This window comes from Erythrolamprus reginae, chromosome Z (assembly GCF_031021105.1).
Source record: "Erythrolamprus reginae isolate rEryReg1 chromosome Z, rEryReg1.hap1, whole genome shotgun sequence".
Classification (NCBI taxonomy): Eukaryota; Metazoa; Chordata; class Lepidosauria; order Squamata; family Dipsadidae; genus Erythrolamprus; species Erythrolamprus reginae.
The window spans coordinates 75,556,600-75,578,599 of NC_091963.1; the positions used below are offsets into that span (position 1 = coordinate 75,556,600).

The following is a 22,000-nucleotide window of genomic DNA, read 5'->3' on the forward strand; positions in this document are numbered from 1 at the left end:
CTATCGCTGCTTGTTTTATTTCTCTGTATTCTCCCATCTCACTACTTTTTACTAATACTGCCATTTCTTTAGTAATCGTCCATCTTATATTTAATATCCTATTAATATCCTCTTGCACTTTTTGCCAAAATTTCTGCACCACTGGGCATTCCCAGAGCATATGCATAAACACTCCTTTATCTTGGCACCCATGCCAACAGATACCTTTAACATTCTGCTGAAAGTGTGCAAGTTGAACGGGTGTGTAATACCACTTATGTAATATTTTCTTTCTTGAATAGATTCCAAACATTTCCAAAATAAACCATACAATCTTAAGTTTATAAATAGCACTAAGTCTTTCGTAAATCAATGTTAAGTTAAATTTGAATATGAAAATAGTTATTTATAATCACTATCTGATTTGATTTTATTCAAAGTTAATAAATTCTATGTTTTCAATCTGTGGAATCATAGAAGGCTACTAACTTTAGAAGGGTTCGACTTGCAAATTGGTTGGCATGCCTTCCTATGGGGAGAAAACTATAAAATATGCACCTACATTCAGCAATATTACATAAGGAAAAGCCTGTGGGATACATGGATAAAAATAAAAAAGCATCACTATCATAAAGTCCCCAAATGGATATCAGTAACAAAAGCAATCATATATCCGAATGTTTTAGATCCCAATAAATAGTAACATATGATCACTTTTTAGATTAATATGATGAGTTGATATCCAAACAAACGCTCAAGGAAAAAGGAATTAACCTTGATTAGTGGCACTACCTGCAGATGCAATCAAAATTCAAAGAGGATGAAACTAAATATTGGATTTCAAAAAAACCAGTAACCTGGGTAGGATCTTCTTAGGTACGGATGAAAAATTGATATCTAAATTATACAGCTTTCTCCTCCAATATGATATGATAGTGAAGAGGTAAAAGGCACAATGATTGCATAGGCCCAAAACTTTGGGTACTCAATAAATTTAATTGAATGGGGGAAAATTTAGAACATAAATTACAAACTAATGTTGGCAACATCTTATAAGGATAACCTGCATAAAATGTTTTATCGATGGCATCTTCCTCCGGCATGACTGGCCAGAATGTTTCCAAAACACTCACCAAACTGTTAGAAATGCAAAAAAAAAAAAAAAGGTATAGGAACTTACTATCACTTGTGGTGGATGTGTCCCAGAGTGAAAAACTTTTGGATAAAAATAAAAAATTGTCTTGAACAAATATCATCACAAACTATTCCACTAAACCCGGAGGTTTTTCTTTTGGGCATCTTTAGACAGAAGACTTATCTATTTTAAATTTTGTCAATAAAGTACTAGAGTGCGCGGAATTGACCAAAATGTCTTTGGAACTCCAAGGTAAGGATGAAACTGAATTCTATAAAACTTGGGACAGGTGGTAAAACTGGCTTAACCAAAATAACTATCTAAAACTGTAAAAACAATAAAACATGATTTAGCATAACATAAAAAACAATTAACCTCCTATTATCCCACACAGACTGGAAGAAATGACTGGAATTATGTAATTTTATAAACCAACTAATAAGTAGATGGATCTGAATAACTTACCCGTTTTTAAAAAAATAATCTTTATTGAGTATATACATATTAAAAGAAAAGAAAAAGAAAAGAAACAAAAACAGATAAATGAACATATAAACTTAAACAACATATAAAACATATTCAATTACAGTAGTGTTCTTTATATGCACATAGATATATTTAATTACTTATTATCAATTAAGGTTTTCTTTCACTACATGCATATATTTGAGTAACTTATCTGTTGTTGAATTTACATAAACGATAAAATGAAAATAATAATTGTGAAATATATACGGTTCCGGTGGCAGTAGAGTGAGGCGGCAGGAGAGCACGCTGCCATGGACTACGATAAAAAACATCTATTTAAATTGAAGCCAAGTACTTTCTTCAATCTCATTGGTGGGGGGGGGGGGGTCGTATTTCTCCAGGACTGAATTGGCTGACTCACTTGCTGCTACATGTTGTTCTGTTGGAGATATCTTTGAACTATCTTGTGGATTCGGAAAACGCGGAAGTAGCTCACTAAGAAATGGTGACTGTGCCTGCGTAGATCAGAGAATGGCTGCATAGCTGCGAGAGAAGCCATGAAGAATCCATGAGAGGGACAAGACAGAAGGAATAGGGGAACAACAGTGAGTGAGAAGTAGCGGAGGAGAAGGAGAAGGAGAGGAGAGAGTTAACTGCTATATTGTGGAGGACTTCAAGTGAAGCTGCAACCAGACAAGAATGCCAGACAGAGACCAGATTTCCTGATGCCGCTAGGTGAGAGCAGCTGGCATTGGGCTATTCTTCCTGTTGTTTAAACTGTTTAAACTGTTGTTTTGGTGGTGGAGAACATACAGAGCTGGCAACTGGCAGTGGTGCTGATTGCATGGATGGAGGGACTTGGAATTAAAAGATCCAACATCTGTTTGGTGAGAGCAGCCGGCAGACCCACAATTAAACTGGACCTCTTGCGGATAAGACTGGTGGCAGCAGTCATTGGAGGCAGAGCTGGACAATAGAATTATAAAGAATAATCTTGGCGAGTGAAGGATACAGGCAGGTGAGAGCTGCCAAAGACCTTGGAAACTACTGAGAGTAAAGACTATTTAGCCTTGGAGACTGATATCATCAGGAAATAAGGAGAAAGGCGAGACCACAAACAATTGGACTAATTTACTATCACAAATCATCATTAATTTAACATCACTAGATAGAGGTCGTTGAACTCTGAGCAACATGCTATTGACGTCCTCCAAAACTCTCTGGACCTTTGCTATTTTAATGAATCTCATTGTAGGTTACTGTAACGAACATAGTGAGCATGGAAAGAAGCCATTCAGACTGAGAGGATCTTTTAAGAACATTACCTCCCCACTTTGGTAAGGGAGAGGTTTTTATATTTTCTATATCTTGGACTTTATACTTTTAATGGATTTTTAAATAATCTTTTAAAACAACTTTTTAATTAATTTTAATTAATCTTAATTAATTTATGGGTGTTTTTTTAAGGGAGATTGAGTGGAATGGATTGGATGGGATGTATGAATGGGATGAATGATTGGGTGAGTGATTGGGTTGGGATGGGATGCATAAATGGGATGAATGATTGGATGAGTGTCTGGGGTGAGATGACCAGTTTGCCAGATGATGGAGGAGCCGGGAGGGTGGGGGGGGGTGTCAATCTCTGGAGAGGCAGAGGTCCTGACTATTCTGGTTTTGCTGGGAAGAGGCAGATATGGTGGGACCCATGGGGTAGGCCACACATGGAGAACAAGGCCTCGCTGCTTGAAAGTGATCCCTTGTTCTGGCCCATTGAGCCCGACCCAGGGTACTTGTGATAGGTGAAATCCAGACCCTGGACTCAGGTTGTTGCTGCTTAATGCCAGGTTGGTTGTTAACAAAGCTCTCCTCATCTGGGATCTACTTCTGGAGGAGTAGGCCGAACTGGTATGTGTTACTGAGACCTGGCTGGGCCCGGATGGAGGAGTTCCTCTCTCTGAGATGTGCCCAGCTGGGCTTCAGGTGTGACACCAGCCGCAACTCCAGGGAAGTTGGGGAGGAGTAGCTATTATAGCCAAAGAGACTCTTAACCTACGCAGGCTCACTGCTCCTGAGATACCAGGTTGTGAGTCTCTCTTTGTGAAGCTGGACCTAGGAGTTCAGGTGAGCTTGTTGCTCAAGTACCCGTCTCCAAGCTGCCCTGCCCCTGCTGCTCGAGGAAGTAGCCGGGCTGGCGATGGAGTGCCCAAAACTCATTGTTCTTGGGGACTTTAACACACCATTGTGCACTGGATCCTCTGAGCTGGCACAGGAGTTCATGGTTTCCATGGCAACCATGGACCTGACTCAAAAAAAGCCTGGTGGTCACTGCAGAGCTGTTGTAAGTGGGATTTGCTTCTCAGTCATGGAAACACCAACAGACTGTGGTAACAAACCTGTCTCCCACCCCTGCATTTCCCCCTCCTGGGAAATGCTTTGCTGAGAAACAGGATTCTCAGGAGCGTAAGAGAGGATTATTATTATTATTATTATTTATTAGATTTGTATGCCGCCCCTCTCTAAGGACTCGGAGCGGCTTCCAACAAACAATACAATCTACAAATCCAATATTAAAACAAAACATATTACAAAACCCTTATTAAAAACAATCACACAACTCAAAAAACCATGCATAAAATGGGACAGTCGGGGGAATCAATTTTGCTATGCCTGGCGACATAGGTGGGTTTTTAAGAGTTTGCGGAAGGCAAGGAAGGTGGGGGCAGTCCTAATCTCCGGGGGAGCTGATTCCAGAGGGCCAGGGCCGCCACAGAGAAGGCTTTTCCCCTGGGTCCCGCCAATAGACATTTTTTTGTTAACGGAACCCGGAGAAGGCCGACTCTGTGGGACCTAATCGGTTGGTGGGATTCATGCGGCAAAAGGCGGTCTCGAAGGTATTCTGGTCCAATGCCCTGTAGGGCTTTATAGGTCAAAACCAACACTTTGAATTGTGACCGGTAACTGATAGGCAGCCAGTGCAGGCTGCGGAGTGCTGGTGTAACATGGGTAGGTCAAGCCTTGAGGTGATGAGGGCATGAGTGACTGTGAGCAGTGACCCCAGGTCCAAATAGGGCTGCAACTGATGCACCAGGTGAACCTGGGCAAACGTCCCCCTTGCCATAGCCGAAAGATGATGTTCTAATATCAGCTGTGGATCGAGGAGGATGCACAAGTTGCGGACCCTCTCTGAGGGGTTCAATACTTCCCCCCTCCAGGGTAATGAACGGATAGATGGAATTGTCCTTGGGAGGCAAAACCCACAGCTACTCCGTCTTGTCGGGGTTGAGTTTGAGCCTGTTGACACTCATCCAGACACAAACAGCCTCCAGGCACAAGCACATCATTTCCACTGCTTCGCTGATTGGACATAGGGTGGAGATGTATAACTGGGTATCATCAGCATACTGATGATACCTCACGCCATGCCTTTGTATGATCTCACCCAGCGGTTTCATGTAGATATTGAATAGCAGGGGGGAGAGGACCGACCCCTGAGGCACCCTGTAAGGGAGAAACCTCAAGGTCGACCTCTGACCCCCCACTAACACCAACTGCGACTGACTGGAGAGGTAGGAGGAGAACCACTGCAGGACAGTGCCTCCCACTCCTAACCCCTCCAGCCAGCGCAGAAGGATACCATGGTCGATGGTATCGAAAGCCACTGAGAGGTCAAGAAGCACTAGGACAGAGGATAAACCCCTGTCCCAGGCCCGCCAAAGATCATCCATCAGCGTAACCAAAACAGTTTCCGTGCAGTAGCTGGGCCTGAACCCTGACTGTTGAGGGCCTAGATAATCGGCTTCTTCCAAGGACCGCTGGAGCTGGAGCGTCACCACCTTCTCAACAACCTTCCCCATAAAGGGAAGGTTGGAGACTGGACGATACTTATTAAGCACGGCTGGGTCTAGGGAAGGCTTCTTGGGGAGGGGGCGCACGAGTACCTCCTTGTACGGAGCCAGGAAGGACCCCCCCTCAAAGAAGCGTTGACAATCTCCTGGACCCAGCTCCGTGTCACCTCTCTGCTGGCCTAAACCAGCCAAGAGGGACACTGATCCAGTAAACAGGTGGCAGAACTCACAGCTCCAATGGCCTTGTCCACTTTGTCAGGTGTCACCAGGTCAAACTCCTCCCAGACAGGTGGACAAGGATGGGCCCCAGTCACCTCGACTGACTCGTTGTCAGCTGACTCTGCTATCCAATTGGAGTCAAGGTCCATCTGGATACGAGCGATTTTATCAGCGAAAATGTGTTAAAATCCTCAGCACTTCTCTGCAAGGGCTCCACAACTCTCCCATGGTTAAGAAGGGAGCGAGTCACCCTAAACAGAGCGGCCGGATGAGATTCCACTGATGCAATCAAGGCGGCATGATACACGCATCTTGCCGCCTTGAGCGCCACTTTGTAAGTCTTAATATGAGCTCTTACAAGTGTTCGATCGGACTTGGGCTTACTTTTCCTCCACCGCTTCTCTAGACGGCTCTTTTGTGTTTCAACTCCTGGAGTTCCTCGGTAAACCAAGGAGCTCTCTGGGGTCTAGTGCCGCAGAGAGGTCGCAACGGCGCGATCTGGTCAAGAACCTCCATTGCAGCCCTGTTCCAGGGCACGGCAAGAGACTCTGCCGAACTGTGGACGAGGGAATCTGGTAGAACCCCAAGCGCCCTCTGAAAGCCCTCTGGGTCCATTAGGCGTCTGGGGTGGAACCAGCTAATCAGTTCTGCCTCCCTGCTTTTCTGATAGGGAGCCTTGATAGGGGCCTTTTTTCTCCCCATACCCACCTTCCCTGCCCTCTCCCTTCCCCTCCCCCCCTCCCACTCCCTACCTGTACCACCATCTGTTTTACCATTTCTTCAAATTGGACCTGGGACTGGAATATAAATCCTTGAGCTGGGCCATGCTGTACCTCCTCCACTCTGGTGAAATTGGCTGGGTCTCCTCTGTGGCCTCCATATCTTATTCACTTCGGTTGGTGTGGTTTGGTCTTTCACAAAATGAGTTGGTGCAAAGGACAATCCTGGGAAAATGGACCAAATCTGTGAGGTGGGGGAGGACGATCCATGGCTCACTCAAAATCCTCTATAGTGGCCTAATCAGGCTCCCTTTGCTTCATAGGCCTACTGTGTGAGGGAGGCCTAGTCCTTAAAGGCCCATTGTGTGAGGGAGCATGCTGAAAGACCTCTGTACTGGTCTACTCTGGGCTCCCTTCATTGCCTACTGTTGTACCGGCTTAATCAGACTCCCCTTCCACTCCCACGATATCATGAAAAATAACCACTCTAAGGCATTGCACTTGCTCTCGTTAAAGGTCCAGGCTTTCCAGAGTTATGCTGGAACACACACACACACACACACACACACACACACACGGGGTGTCTTACTCCTACAGTGTTTGTCTCTGGAGGGTAGGTAAGTCATCTGTGTACCAAGTTTGGTTCAAATTGCTCAAGGCGTTCCATAGTTATGCTGGAACATACCGTATTTTTCCCAAGTACAAGATGCACCGGAGTATAAGATACACCTTAATTTGGGGGAGGAAAATAGGGGGGGAATCTACCTACCAGGTATTCATCTAGCTAGCATCCTTAGTCTGGTTAGCTTCACATTATTTTATATTTTAGGTTGAATGTGTATGACTGCATAGTTAGGGGTTTTATTATGATATTAATGCCTTCTTAAATTGATTTAATTTTTATTATTAGATTTGTAATGTATTGTATTACTGTTATGCTGTGAGCCGCCCCGAGTCTTCGGAGGGGGCGGCATACAAATCTAATAAACTAAACTATAACTATAACTATCCCTTGATTAGGACTGAAAAAAATCTTTAGAGGGAGTAGCAATGAAAACAAGCATGTATAAACTTAGGGCTTCTTCGGAGTAACAATGAAAAAATCCTACAGGTCAGGAAGATAATTAGCACTTCTTTAGGGCTGAGGGAAAACAGCTTTGAAAAAAGCTACATTTGGAGTATAAGACGCACCTAAATTTTCAGCCTCTTTTTGTGACCTTTTTTTTTCTCTGAAAAATATGGTACATCCATCCATCCATCCTTTTTTATATATATATACATATTTATTTATTTATTTATTTATTACTTACTTACTTACTTACTTACTTACTTACTTACTTACTTACTTACTTACTGATTTGATTTGATTTGATTTGATTTGATTTGTATGCCGCCCCTCTCCAGAGACTCGGGGCGGCTAACAGCGACAATAAAACAGTGTACAATAGTAATTTGGTATTGATGATTAAAAATCAATTAATATAAAAACCAAACATACATACATACATATACATGTACATATACATACACACACACACACACACATACATAAGAAATAAGATTTATTTCTTTATATAGAATATATAAAGAATATATTCTCTATATATAATGTTTAAATAGATGTAACCGAGAATGTAAATGGATCTCTATATGTCAGACTGTGGAGTCACTTACTGCTTTCTTACTGAGATTCTTGTCAAGAGTACTATAGACCAACATTGATTACATTTTATAGTGTGCATTTTATATTTCTAAGAATGTATTTAGAAGTTTAGTTGACAAAGATTAGTTCTGCTTTAACTGTTCAGAATCCTTGAGTACTCCTTTGTATTTTTTTCAAAAAATTAAAATTTGGCAAACCAAATTGACTTCCTTAATAGAACAGTTTTAAACAATGTAATCTTTTTACTTCTGTTTTGTAGGGGATAGTTATTGGAACTGGTGAAAATTCTGAATTTGGTGAGGTTTTCAAAATGATGCAAGCAGAAGAAGTAAGTAACATTTCACAAATAATATTAAAATAAACACTAGCTAATATAAACCTTGACTAGTTTTCAATTTATCACCATTCATTCAGTTACTGTTAGAAGTTAGAATATTATTGAATAAAAGTATTTACAATTTATGCTTGAAGTTATGCATGTTTCAATGCCCTTGCAGTCAGATTAGCAAAATTTGGCCCTACCCACACTTATGACTGTAAGGCGCTTCATCTTATCCTCCATCTATCTTTGCTCTTTTGGGTAGCTGTGCAGTCTATCACTTACCTCAGCTGCTCCTGCTAACTTATCTCCCAGCTGATCTTTACCATCTTTTACTCCTGCTGATGGTCCAGGATCTGAGTGCTGGGTGAGGATGCAGTCCTGGGATGCATGCATTGAGGGCAGAGAACATTTCCTTGGCAAAGGTAAATGCTGTGTGAACTGCAGAGAGTACACTGTACTCCTGGAAGTCTACAATCTTTCCCTTTCTTCCAAATCAATCCCAATAATGCATCCCAAAGAGTCTCCACTTTTGCCCAGGAAACCACAACTGGCTCTCCCCATTTTCACTATGTGCATCCTGGGGTTACCTTGCCAAGCACTTGAATCCCCCGCTACCAGCAAGAGGAGGAAAATAGCAACTGTGGGCAGCAGTGACAGGGAGAAGCAGACGTGGCAGGACACACATAGGAGAGGAATAGGAGAGTGAGGGGAATTGAAGTGAAGACAAGCATAGTAGGGCAGAAGAAGCACAAAATGCTTGCCTAATAACAGCACTGTCTTGGCCTAAGGACCACAACTAGGACTACTGGATCTGCAAAACTGACTAGTCACATGGTGATTCACCTAATGACTGCATTGCTTACTGATGAAAATTCCAGTCCCAATTGAGGCCATAATTTGAAATGTTCCTCTCCTCTGAATAATTTATTTTTATAATTTTTTCTTTCATATCTCTCAGGTGTAAGCTTTTCTAAAGAATTTTTAAAAATGGTTTAATCCTTTAATTTTAGCATGATTTCAGTAAATGTGAAACAACTGCAAATTCAATAAATCAGTGAGTTTAATAATATTTTTTTTTAAATGAAGGCACCAAAGACACCTTTGCAGAGAAGCATGGATCTGCTAGGAAAGCAGCTTTCCTTGTATTCTTTTGGTATAATTGGTAAGGAATCAGTTAAATTAATGATTGTAAATGTTTGGGACACATTGTGGGAAAGGATATTAATATCAGTATAAAGATTGATGTTTATAAGTTCTGCTTATTTTTATAGGAATAATTATGTTAGTTGGTTGGTTGCAAGGGAAACATATCCTTGACATGTTTACTATTGGTGTCAGGTAAGATTCTTATTCTATATCCACTACATTGTATAAAAAACAAATTTAATTTCCTTAAAAAATCATGAAATATAGAACTTAAATTCAGGACTGCCATGTATTGAATAGATTGTGTCTCTGCAAATGGGAGAGGGGGATCCCAATTTTGCATGTACTGTAGATTGTCAAACTCTAAGCTTGCTGTGATGCAGAGAAAAGAGTTTTGGAAATAGTGGTAATCTCAAGAAACATTTCAGAGTTAGGCAGTGCTACTTGAATTAATTTTGGATTAACAATATGCTTCTGCTTTAGAAACCTCAAATTTCTAATAACTCTTTGAATGCAGTTATCATGAAATTTGTCAACACTGTTTTAGCTTAAGTCATTTTTTTGCATTTAATATTGACATATAGCTTAATTAACACATCCTTTCAATACTGCAGTTTAGCTGTTGCTGCCATCCCGGAAGGTCTTCCAATTGTTGTAACGGTAACATTGGCTCTTGGTGTCATGAGAATGGTTAAGAAACAGGCCATTGTGAAAAAACTGCCAATTGTTGAAACATTAGGTAAGATTAACTATAATAGGCAAATTAACTATAATAGGCAAATTATAAAAATAAACCCTTGTTATTTCTGGAATAGCAACTGATTTCTATATATGCTGGTAAATATTTTTACTGTGCAAGAAATGCAAGAAATAATCTGCGGCCAGTTGAAATGGCAGACTTAAACTCAAATTGTTATATATTGATAAGGCCTTGTTTTTGGAAGAGCAAACACAACATATTTCCGGAGTATAAGACGCACCTTAGTTTTGGCAGAGGAAAATAGGGAAAAAATAATCTGATGACCAGGTAATTCATCTGGCTAGTCCTTAGTCTGGTCAGCTTCAGCACATTAGTTTGCTGGTTATGAGTACATGTGCTTGCTTTTTATACCCTGGTTCGGGATAAAAAACAGTTTCAAAAACACTTATCTCTCTCTTTAGAGAAAGAAACAATGAGAAAAGCAGGCAAAGGGAAGATTGGTTGCTATCAAAGCACAGAAGATCGTTTCATTTATTAGCAAAAAAGGATCAGCTGATTGTTGGAGAGAGCAGCAATGAAAGAAGCAGGCAAAGTGAAGGTCGCTTTGCTAGCAAAGCATGGAAGATTGCAATAGCATTTTGTTTGGGCAAAAAAAAAGCTTAGTAAAAGCTACATTTGGAGTACAGTGGTACCTCTACATAAGAACACCTCTACTTAACAACTTTTCTAAATAAGAACTGTGTGTTCAAGATATTTTTGCCTCTTCTTAAGAACCATTTTTTACTTAAGAACCGAAGCCTGGAAAAATTTCCCAGGAAATTTGAGAGCAGCACAAAGGCCTGGCTAGTTTGCTGCCATTCCCCCTTTAATCCCGGCCATATCAGGCTTTTCTGGGCTGCCAGAAGAGCCTTTCGGTGGCGCTTAAGGAGGCTTTGGCAATCCAGAGAGAACAAAACATTTTCATTTCTTTGGGTGCAGGAGAGGGAATAAATCTCTGCCAGCACCCAGAGAAAAGAAACGCTTCCTTCGCTCTGGTCAGCCCAGAGCAAACGGAGCATTTTCCTTTCTCTGGGCACTTGGAGAGGGAATAAATTACTTCACTGTGGTGACTCCCTCGCGCTACCTAAGTTAAAGTTTTGGATTTTTTTGATTCTCCTCACCTCACCTTCTTCCTTCAGCAGCGACTGTCCTCCTTCTCTTCCTCCTCCTCCTCCCACCCAAATTCCACGCTTTTATTTATTTCCTAATGGATTTGCATGCATTATTTGCTTTTACATTGATTCCTATGGGAAAAATTGCTTATACTTACAAACTTTTCTACTTAAGAACCTGATCACAGAACGAATTAAGTACCTACCCAGATAGAAAACCTGTCCAACTTTAGAATAGCAATGAAAATTCTACTATATTTGCATGATTAGAGTTGTGGAACCTTTCTTTAGGATATATATTTAGCCCCTTCTTTTACACTCTTTTAATTGGGACAGCAGTTCTAAAATCAAAGCATTAGATTGAATGACTGTATGTTATTAAGGGAATATTTGTTTTAACATCTGAAGTTTTTAAATAGACAAAATGTTTGATCTAGTGTAAAAGAATTCGATTTGTTTATCTGGAGAAAACTTTATGACCCCACATTTATTTGCCTTAACCAAACTCAAAAATCAGGAATAAATTTGGACCTAAGAACCTTTTGGCTGCTTAGAGTGAGTTATTAGATCTGACCCCAATCCAAAGTTCTGCTCCAAAGGTAACCATCCAAGTGATGGGGAGGAGCCACTAAAAGAACTAGAAATACAGTGGTACCTCTACTTAAGAACTTAATTCGTTCCGTGACCAGGTTCTTAAGTAGAAATGTTCTTAAGTAGAAGCTATTTTTCCCATAGGAATCAGTGTAAAAGCAAATTATGCTTGCAAACCCATTAGGAAAGAAATAAAAGCTCAGAATTTAGGTGGGAGGAGGAGGAGGAGGACAGTTGCTGCCGAAGGAAGAAGGTGAGGCAAGTGCCCGCTTTTGCCTTTCCGCACCCAGATGATCCGGGAGGCAACCTCACGTCAGGTGTATGGGAGGCAATGCAAGGAAATCACCGCCAATCGTCCAGAGAAATGAACATGCTTTGTTCGCTCTGGACTGCCAAAGCCTCCTTAAGTGCCCCCGAAAGGCCCAGAAAAGCCTGAGATGGCAGGGATTAAATGCAGAATGGCAGGAAACTGGCTGGGCCTTCGTGCAGCTCTCAAATTTCCTGGGAAATTTTTCCAGGCTTGGGTTCTTAAGTAGAAAATAATTCTTAACTAGAGACAAAAAAATCTTGAGCACCTGGTTCCTATCTAGAAAAGTTCTTAAGTAGAGGTGTATCTTTCTTCATATTTGGATAATGATAGTCTTCATCTTCCTAAACGGAAAAGGCAAATGGTAACAGTCGCAGAGCAGCACTTGCAGATTCTTCATCCAGAGCACCTGCAAGTGCTGATTAGCCTGGCCATTCCAATTCTTCCTCTGTGCAAAGGTGCAGAATGGTGGAACCAACTGCCCTTGTAGTTGTTGCCGTTGGAATGTGAAAAGGATAACTCCAGCATGAATTATGCTAATACTTTACTGAACTATCTTAGACCCTGGAGTAGGTTTCTGACATGGCTTTGCCATAGATTATGGGACTTTTCTAATCCCTGGTCTAAGCAAGAGTTCTTTCTATTATTTTAGATTCTTGATAGAAATTTTGCTCCTATATTTCATTACATTATCAAATCGGATAAATAATGAACTGATGATATTGTTTATGCTTTTCAGGATGTTGCAATGTAATTTGTTCAGATAAAACTGGTACACTGACAAAAAATGAAATGACTGTTACTCATATATTCACAGCAGATGGACTACATGCTGAGGTATGTAAGCATCAGTGACAGAGATGCTAAAGTATAATGGTTCTGAAATCTTTTTCCTAGAGATTGGCTGTTATTAGAGAAATTAGCTTCTGTAATTATTTGGGATTTTTCAGTCTTGGCAATTAAAATATTTGGAATTACAACATATTGCCTAGGGAATTCTGGGAATTAGTACATTTATCAATTGCCAAAGTTGAGAAACTTGGACTATTGGACAGTTGTTTCAAAAATATATATTTATACATGAAGTCCTTGTTTGTCATTGAACCTGGAATTATATTTGCAAGTTGTTGCAATTGTAAGTTGAAGCATCGTATAGCTGGACACAATCTTTCAACATGATTTGCTTTGGTTGTTAAGTAAATGCTGCTGTCATTAAATGAAACAATTTTCTCATTGGCATTTTTTTGCTGAAAACTAGAAGTAAGCACTGTATTTCACTAGTTAAATGGCCTAGACTTTGGTATTTAAACATAAATTTTAAAAAAACATTTCTATTTTATTGTGTTTTACCATTCTCCAGAGAGACGGAGACAGCAGTCAGTGGGTTGACCTCGTCCGTCAACCAATCAGAACTGAGCCCATACTATAAAAGCTTGTAGTCTATCAATGCCTCCACTTTTTCGCTCAGTCCCCAACAGTGCAGGACGTGTGGTTCAACCTAGCTTAATGCTGTCTCCTTCCTCTCTCTCCCTTCATTGCAATTGCCAGTTTCCTGTATCCCAGGTATTTTTAAAAAAAGAATCTTTTTCTCCCCTTTATCCGCTGTCGCGGGGCTATTCAGGGGCAAGAGGAGGTTCTTCCTTCTGTGCTCTCCCCCCCCCCCGGGCCAGCCAGCCTCTTCTTTGCTGCCTTTTAACCTTAATACAAGCCAAAGCCGGGCAGGGATGCCTTTATTCCCCATGCTTTTCTAAGTCACTCCCTGACAGCCTCTCTTCCTGGTGAATGGAGTCACTGAAGCGGGAATCCTCCTGGTAACCTAATTTCGGCTTCTTTTCTCAGCGCATGACTTTAATTAATTGCTTCCTTCCCGCCTGCCAGCTAATCGGCTCAGGGGGCAACTCGGTTCTCCGGCAGTTTGTTTTTACTGAATAATTATCGGCTGTGCTTTCTTTGGCTTTCGGCAGGGTGCTCCCACCACTGCCAGAGCCTGGGCCCTTAGTGGTAATCAGCGGTAGCCAAAATTACTAGTAATTCAAATACAGTAATACCTCATCTTAATTGGTTCCAGGACGAGGTTCGTAAGGTGAAAAGTTCATAAGATGAAACAATGTTTCCCATAGGAATAAATGGAAAAGCGAATAATGCATGCAAACCCTAAACTCACCTCTTTTGCCTCATTACCACCGGCATTTGGATCCTTGTTTGGGGGCGGGTGGAGAAGGGTGGAGACAGGGGGGGGCCTTGTGGGTGGGTTGACACGTGGGGGAAGCTGCCTTCCACAAAGACCGAAAAGTCCACAGTTACTGTCCGGCTGCAATGACCAGAAGGGAAGGGAGGGAAACGCATGGGCCATTTGCATGTGCATCTTCTACGATTTTTCATGCCTGGGAGGCCCTACTGGGGTTCTAGGATTGTCTTGCGGGAGTCCGGCAGCGGCTTCGGATTTGGTCCAATTTCCCCCCTCTAGCAGGGCAGAGTGGGAGGCCGGCACCCAGAAGACTCATTTATGCCACCAGGCATGGGGGAGTTAAGATATTCCTTCCCCCTAGGCCATTACAAGTTATGCATGGTATGTTTGTGTGTATGTTTGGTTTTATTATAAGGGTTTTTAGTTGTTTTATTAATTGGATTTCTACATGCTGTTTTTATCATTGTTGTTAGCCGCCCCGAGTCTGCGGAGAGGGGCGGAATACAAATCCAATAAATAAATAAATAAATAAATAAATAAATAAATAAATAAGTGAGGCCGGGAAGCCTCAGCATGTCCTGCAAATGCTAGAGGGGAGGATTTACATCAAAGGCTGTGGAAATGACCTACGGATCGTATTCTGCAGTTTTGCAGCCGGGCCAGAGACCGGCCAGCAGACGCTGCTCCAATTCCGTCTGCGCCCGGTAAGCAGTGAACTCTACCTAGGGTTCTAAACGGCGGCGATCCAAAGGAGGCAAAAGCGCCCAAATGTTGGAGTGGCTGTTTCCAAAGGTTGGGGAAGCCCTTGCCGGATTCGCGCTGCCGCCGCCCACCCTATTCATAATTTCAAGCAGAAATCTCTCTCTCTCTCTCCTTCATCCCTCTCCCTCCCCCCTCTCTCTCCCTCCTTCCCTCTCTCTCTCCCTCCCTTCTTCCCTGCCTCTCTCCCCCTCCTCTTAATAGACCCTCCGTAGGGGATTTGGAGTTTACCCGGGCTGTTCCATATTCCTACTCCCGGGAAAGCTGGGTTCTGTCCTGCGATGCCCTACAGGGGCACCAACTGCCCTCCTGCCCTGCCCTGGGGAAGGTGCACTCGGGTGCCGTGCAGGAGCTGTGCCTGGTACCGTTTCTGAGCTTGGGAAGACTCTTCAACCAGGAGGCAGCAGAGGAAGAGGAGGAGAAGAAGGAAGAGGAGGCGCGGCTCTGCTTCGGGTCCTGCCTGCCTTTCTCCTCTCCCATGGCCGGGCCAGCCACACCTCTGCCCAACCTCCCTCCTTTCTCCTCCTCTTCCTCCTCCTCTCGTCTCCCATCTCCTAACCGGCCGACAGCTCCCCGGCGTTCGCCTTCCTCCACCGCCACCAGCGCCCAGCTCCTCCTCCTCTTCTCACTTCTTTACAAGATGATAGCCGGGTGGCGGCACAGAGACTACGGGGGGGAGGGCGTGTGTGGAAGAGGTCCGCGGGAGAACTGGGGGGAGTTGTGGCCACTGCCCCATGGAAGGACTCGACTGGGAAGCTCCCAAAGGTGGTCTTTGTGCGCCCCCCGGGAGAGGAAGCAGCAGGCGTGGGTTGGGGTCTTTCCCCTCAGGACAAAGGTGGTGGTTGCAGGGTGGCTTTGCTGCAGGCGGGTGTCTAGCCACCGTAGCTGGCCCCGGTTCTCCCATGGACCTCTTCCACACATCCCGACTCCCCCAGCCTCCGCACTTTTCTTTTGGTTTCTGGATGGACAGGAGGAGCTAAGCGGCCGAAGACCTTCAATGTAAAAGGAATCAATGTAAAAGCGCAGAGGCTGGGGGAGTCGGGGTGTATGGAAGAGCTCGCCATCCCCGGGGCAGGACAGGACGGCGGCTGGTGCCCCTGGAGGGCTTCGCAGGATAGAACCCAGCTTTTCGCTTCTGTGCGACAAGGTCTTTGGGCACCTGGAAGAGAAAGCACACTGCCATCACGGTGTCCTGAGCAACACGGAGCCTTCACAGAAGCGGCAGGAGCTTCAGTGGAGCCCAGGGGTTTCCCGGCAGCTACCTGTCAGCCTAAGCTTTCGTCGCCTGCAAAGAAGCTATGGAACAGAGCAAACAATTCAACAACGGCCGCTCCCTGCGGGGAAGGAGAGCTTCGCCCTCCACTTTCCTGAAGGCGTTTGCTTTTTTACATGGCTTCTTCTCAGGCGACGAAAGCTTAGGCTGACAGGTAGCTGCTGGCGACTGGGCATCCCTTGGCGGAGCACTGGCTTCCTCCACTGGTGATGGGAAAAGGCTGAACTGCCCCACTCCTGGTTTTGTGCAAGTCTCCGGGAAGGGCCATTTTACCTTTCCGCTCCTGGCTTGGTTCAGCCACGGCTGCCCTTGCCGGTGGGCTGGCAGCGTCTCCGGCCACTTAGCTCCTCCTGCCCATCCAGAAGCTGAAAGTTCCACCCTTCCCCACACCCAGCTTTGTCCCCTCGTGGGCCTCTGGCAGGAGGGGGCAGCGGGCGATGGATGACCGGGGCTCCCCACAGACACATTTTGTCGCCACTTTCTCAGCTCACCTCTGTCCCTATCTGTTCGCCTCCACTTTGTCCACCAGCCTCCACGCTTTTCTTCGGCTTCTGGGTGGACAGGAGGAGCTAAGCGGCTGGAGACCTTCAATGTAAAAAGAATCAATGTAAAAGCGTGGAGGCTGAGGGAGTCAGGGTGGTTCCCCCCAGTTATCCTGTGGACCTCCTCCACACACCCCAAGTTCCCCAGCCTCCGTGCTTTTCTTTCGGCTTCTGGATGGACAGCAGGAGCTAAGCAGCCAGAGACCTTCAATGTAAAAGGAATCAATGTAAAAGTACGGAAGCTGGGAAAGTCGGGGTGGCTCCCCCCAGTTATCCTGTGGACCTCTTCCACATACCCTGACTCCCCCAGCCTCCGCGTAAAATAAGAGAATAAGAGAAAGAGAGTCAAAAATATCCTTAAGATGTGTTTTCAATGTAAATAGTTTCAAAAACAAAGTGGAAGGAAAAAAAGCTTTTTAAGTTCTTTTTAAGTCTTGGAGTCCTTGGCCTATAATGTTTATTCAGTCCTCAATCCTCAGCCTCGCAACCGCTCCCAATCCACAAAAGAAAAAAAAAAGTCCAGAAAAATTAACGACAGTCCACTGATCCACCAAAAATATAAAAGAGGAAAAAGAAAGTACAAGTTTATCTTCTATTTGTAATCCAAATTAGGAATTCTATTTATGTGTAGGTTCGTTATAGAAAGTATTTTAATCCATACGTTGCAATTTCTTGGAAAATAGTCCACTTAAAAGTTCTTCAAAGCCTCATAAAAATCCATTTTTAAAATCAAAGTAATTTATGTTATCAGGGTTCAATCAAAAATTTTCGATATCCAATGTTTATAATTAAGGTTCATTTTTAAAAGAGAAAACAAGTAGACAACGAAACAAAGAAAAATAGATCTGGTTGTAGCTTAACTTTTGCGCAAGGATTTGATTCTTAAAAGTAAAACTTTTCTTTGTTCGCCTTTTTAAATTCAAGTTCTTTCACTTTTCAAAGAATCAGATTCCAAAATGTTACCTTATTCTGTGCTCTGTATCTTTCTTTTTGTAGATCTTTATTTCTTTTGACTTCTATTTAAGTCTTTGGCTTCCTCCTCCATGCGTGAGTCGCTATCGCCACGTCCCTGCCTAAGTTGGGATGCAGTTCTTCATTGCTGCAGCTGCAGGGTTTTCCTTACCCTTCGGGGCAGTGGCGTTCTGTCCCTCGGGATCCAGGAAACCCCCTGTTCTGGAACGAGCCCTCCGAGCTCGTCCGGAGCGCAATGGGCACCATATAGCATGAAAAAGAGAAGAACAGGGACAGAGCACTATCCCCGTCCTCCCAGCGCGACTCGATCCTACACTCCAGGGATTTGCAATGGTTCCTCCTACCCAACACCCTTAAACGCCAAGTAGCAGCCTTGTCTTTAGTAATGGCCTGTGCAGACCTTTCTCCCTTGTCCCCTAATTAAGAAACTTTTGAGGGGTGCCTCCCTATGCAGCCCTCCAATAGTCCACCACTTTCCAACCTGGAACCTGACCAAGGTCCTGGACTCCTTAACTAAATCCTCCTACGAGCCGCTCCAGGATTGTTCCACCCGCCATCTTACCCAGAAGGTGGCTTTCCTGATGGCCATTACTTCGGCCAGAAGAATCTCTGAAATGGCTGCACTCTCAACTTGTAAGGACCTCTGTCTCTTTTTACCAGACAAAGTAGTACTCAGATCCCTCCTTCCTTCCCAAGGTTAATTCCTGGTACCATAGTTCCCAAGCGCTCACCCTTCCCTTCCCTTTCTTTTGTTCCCGACCTGTCCATCTCTTGGAACGGAAGTTGCACACCTTGGATGTCAAACATGCCATCTTTTCATTTCCTATCTCCCTGACTCTGTGGGTAAGAACAGGGGTGGGCAATTAATTTTGCCAGGAGGCTGTTGTAAAATGGAATGTCTGCAACTGTCATTTCTTCCTAGTGTATAGTGTGGGGGTGGAGATTTGGTTTGAATGTAGCAAATAGATTGGGTGATTATGTTTCAGTGATCTGATTGGTTGGTGTAATCATAATTATTAGAAGGATTGACATGGTGATTTTATGAAGTGTTTTTTGTTTAAGGCTGGTTTCCAAATTTCAAAAGTCCAAAATCATAATTATTAGAAGGATTGAATGGTGATTTTTATGAAGTGTTTTTTTTGTTTAAGGCTGGTTTTCTTATGAGGATATGTTCACGTCTATTTTTTGTACTATATATCTTGGCTTTCTCACCTGTTCATTATCAATCATATACGACTGTTGACCACACTGTGAGCCCCTGCATTGTCCTTCACGAAAAAGCGGAGGGATTGACAGACTACAAGCTTTTATAGTATGGGCTCAGTTCTGATTAGTTGATGGATGAGGTCAACCCACTGACTGGTGTCTCCACCTCCATCTGAGAATTACCGTTCAGGTAAGGAAAAAACAACGGTTAAATCTATTTGAAATGTTAATACATATTTCTAGTCCATGTATGATATTTATTTATTTATTCATTGGACTTGTATGCTGCCCCTCTCTGTGGACTCGGGGTGGCTCACAACATATCAATGACCAAACAGTATACAATAATACAGCTAGATTCAATTAATATAAACTGTTAATTAAAACATTATAAAGCTGCTAAACATTAAAATTATTTATACAATTACAACCATAAGTATATTAAACATTGAATAGCCAGAGGCTGGGAGCTGATGCTCCATGCCTGACGGCATAAATACGTTTTCAGGTTCTTACGAAAGGCAAGGAGGGTGGGGGCTGTACAAATCTCCGGGGGGAGCTGATTCCAGAGGGCCAGGGGGCCCACAGAAAAGGCTCTTCTCCTGGGCTCCACCAAATGACATTGTCTAGTTGACGGGACCTGGAGAAGGCTGACTCTTTGGGACCTAACCGGATGCTGAGATTCAAGCGGCAGAAGGTGGTCCCGTAAATAATCTGGCCCAATGCCATGTAGGGCTTTATAGGTCATGACCGCCACTTTGAATTGTGCCTGGAAACTAATTGGCAGCCAATGCAAACCTCAGAGTGTTGGAGAGATATGTGCATGTCTGTGCAAGCCAAGTTTTAAATCCGTTAAGTCTGTTTGCAGGTGTTACCTTGCTCTTTTCTTGATTTTAAACATTACAATTTGAATATTTTTCACAAGGTTTTAATATAATGCCGGGGCTTTATATGTCCAATGCCATATAGGGCTTTATAGATCATAACCAACACTTTGAAACCAATTGGCAGCCAATGCAGTCCGCAGAGTGCTGAAGAAACATGGGCATACCTTGAAAGCCCCTTGACTGCTCGTGCGGCTGCATTCTGCACAATTTGTAGTTTCCAAACACTTTTTAGAAGTAGCCCCATGTAGAAAGCATTGCAATAATCGAATCTCGAGGTGATAAGGGCATGAGCGACTGTGAGTAGAAACTCCCTGTCCAAATAGGGCCACAACTGGTGCACCAGGCAAACTGGGCAAATGCCCCCTCACCACAGCTGAAAGATGATGTTCCAGTGTAATCAAAGCAGTTTCCATGCTGTATCTGGGCATGAATCCTGACTGCTGAGGGCTTAGATAATTGGCTTTATCCAAGGGCTGTTGAAGCTGGAGCGACACTGTTAGTATACTATACGTAATTATGTTGAGTGTTGCAATACAGAAGCTAACAATGTAAGTTTAAGACTGTACCTTTAAGAGACATTTGCTGGTTGGTATAAGAGAGAGCCAACAATGTTCCTCTTGGGGGAGCTTAGACTAGAGAGATTTATATTTGCTGTGTGTATATTTTGCTATGTGCGATAATCTGGTTTGTAAACCAATATTAGAATTATATGTGTATGATATTGGACTGTGTAACTACTATTGTTTATTTGTCTCTATGTATATAATAATATTGTTCTATTTTGTACTAAGTCTGATTCATTGACTGACTAACCCACATTGCTACATTAACTTAAACTTAAAGTTTGTTGAAGGTTTATTATATTACCTAGACCAGGGGTAGGGAAAGTCGGCTCTTCTATGACTTGTGGACTTCAACTCCCATAATTCCCAAGGTAGCATCATGGGCTTAGGAATTCTGGGAGTTGAAGTCCACAAGTCACAAGTCCACAAGCCTACCCCTGACCTAGATATTCTAACAATGGTTATGGGCCCAGAGTGTAGTTATTGAATATGTAGTTAAGTTCAGTCTAATTGTTTTCCAGTTAGTATTTGTGTTAACAGTATTATTAAGATGGCAACATTCCATTCTAATAAGGATTTCTCAATAATGCAGTTGAATGGGAGCAACTATAATACATGGTCAACAAAGTGTGCCATGCTGTTGAGATGTGAGATGTTTGGGACATTGTTATTAACCCACCTGACCCAACAGCATTGGATCCTGATAATGAAGGCGATGCCAGAAATTATGTGAGTTTATCCAGGACAATGAAAAAACTTACAGCATTATAGGTCTCATGCTGGATGATAAGCAGCTAATTGACATTCATGGAGAACTTTCAGCTGCCAGATGTTGGAACATTATGTGGCAGATATATGTGCAGGACAGTGTTGGAGCACATATACATTTAACAAGGAAATTATTTCGCTCTCGCTATCCCAGAGTGGAGACATGCTAACCCACTTAACTGAGATGAAAGAAATATTGTCAGAGCTGCATGAGAAGGAACTGATTTTCTCTGATATACATCAAGTATATATTTTATCTTCACTTGTTGACAGTTACGACTGTCATGTTTCATCGTTAGGAGTATTAACCAGAGACGAACTGACTTTGACCAGAGTGACTGGCCGCTTGCTTGAAGAATCAAGGAGACACAAAGGCCATTTGATGTTGCGAGAGAAGCCAAAGACTCAAGATAAGCCTCAAGAAAGAAAGGACACTAATTCCAAAAGTGTTTTTTTTCTGTTAGAAAATGTTATCTTTATGGGAGGCCAGGACATGTAGCCAAGTTTTGTTGAAGAAAAGAGAAACCAGTAACTGGTGATACGTTAATTGCCCACAATAATGTTAAACAAACTAGGAATGTGAATTGCAGTTTGTGG

General features: G+C 43.0%; 1 protein-coding gene across 4 annotated transcripts in view; it reads left to right on the forward strand.

Moving 5' to 3' along the window:
- The window catches only part of ATP2C1 (ATPase secretory pathway Ca2+ transporting 1), a 220,563-nt gene that overhangs the window by 101,659 nt on the left and 96,904 nt on the right, over window positions 1–22,000 (forward strand). For all 4 annotated transcript variants that reach the window (XM_070726349.1, XM_070726352.1, XM_070726351.1 and 1 more), the window contains 5 exons: window positions 8,288–8,356; window positions 9,437–9,512; window positions 9,622–9,688; window positions 10,111–10,235; window positions 12,985–13,082. In XM_070726349.1, coding sequence (XP_070582450.1) covers window positions 8,288–8,356; window positions 9,437–9,512; window positions 9,622–9,688; window positions 10,111–10,235; window positions 12,985–13,082 — 435 coding nt within the window. The remainder of the gene's footprint in view (window positions 1–8,287; window positions 8,357–9,436; window positions 9,513–9,621; window positions 9,689–10,110; window positions 10,236–12,984; window positions 13,083–22,000) is intronic.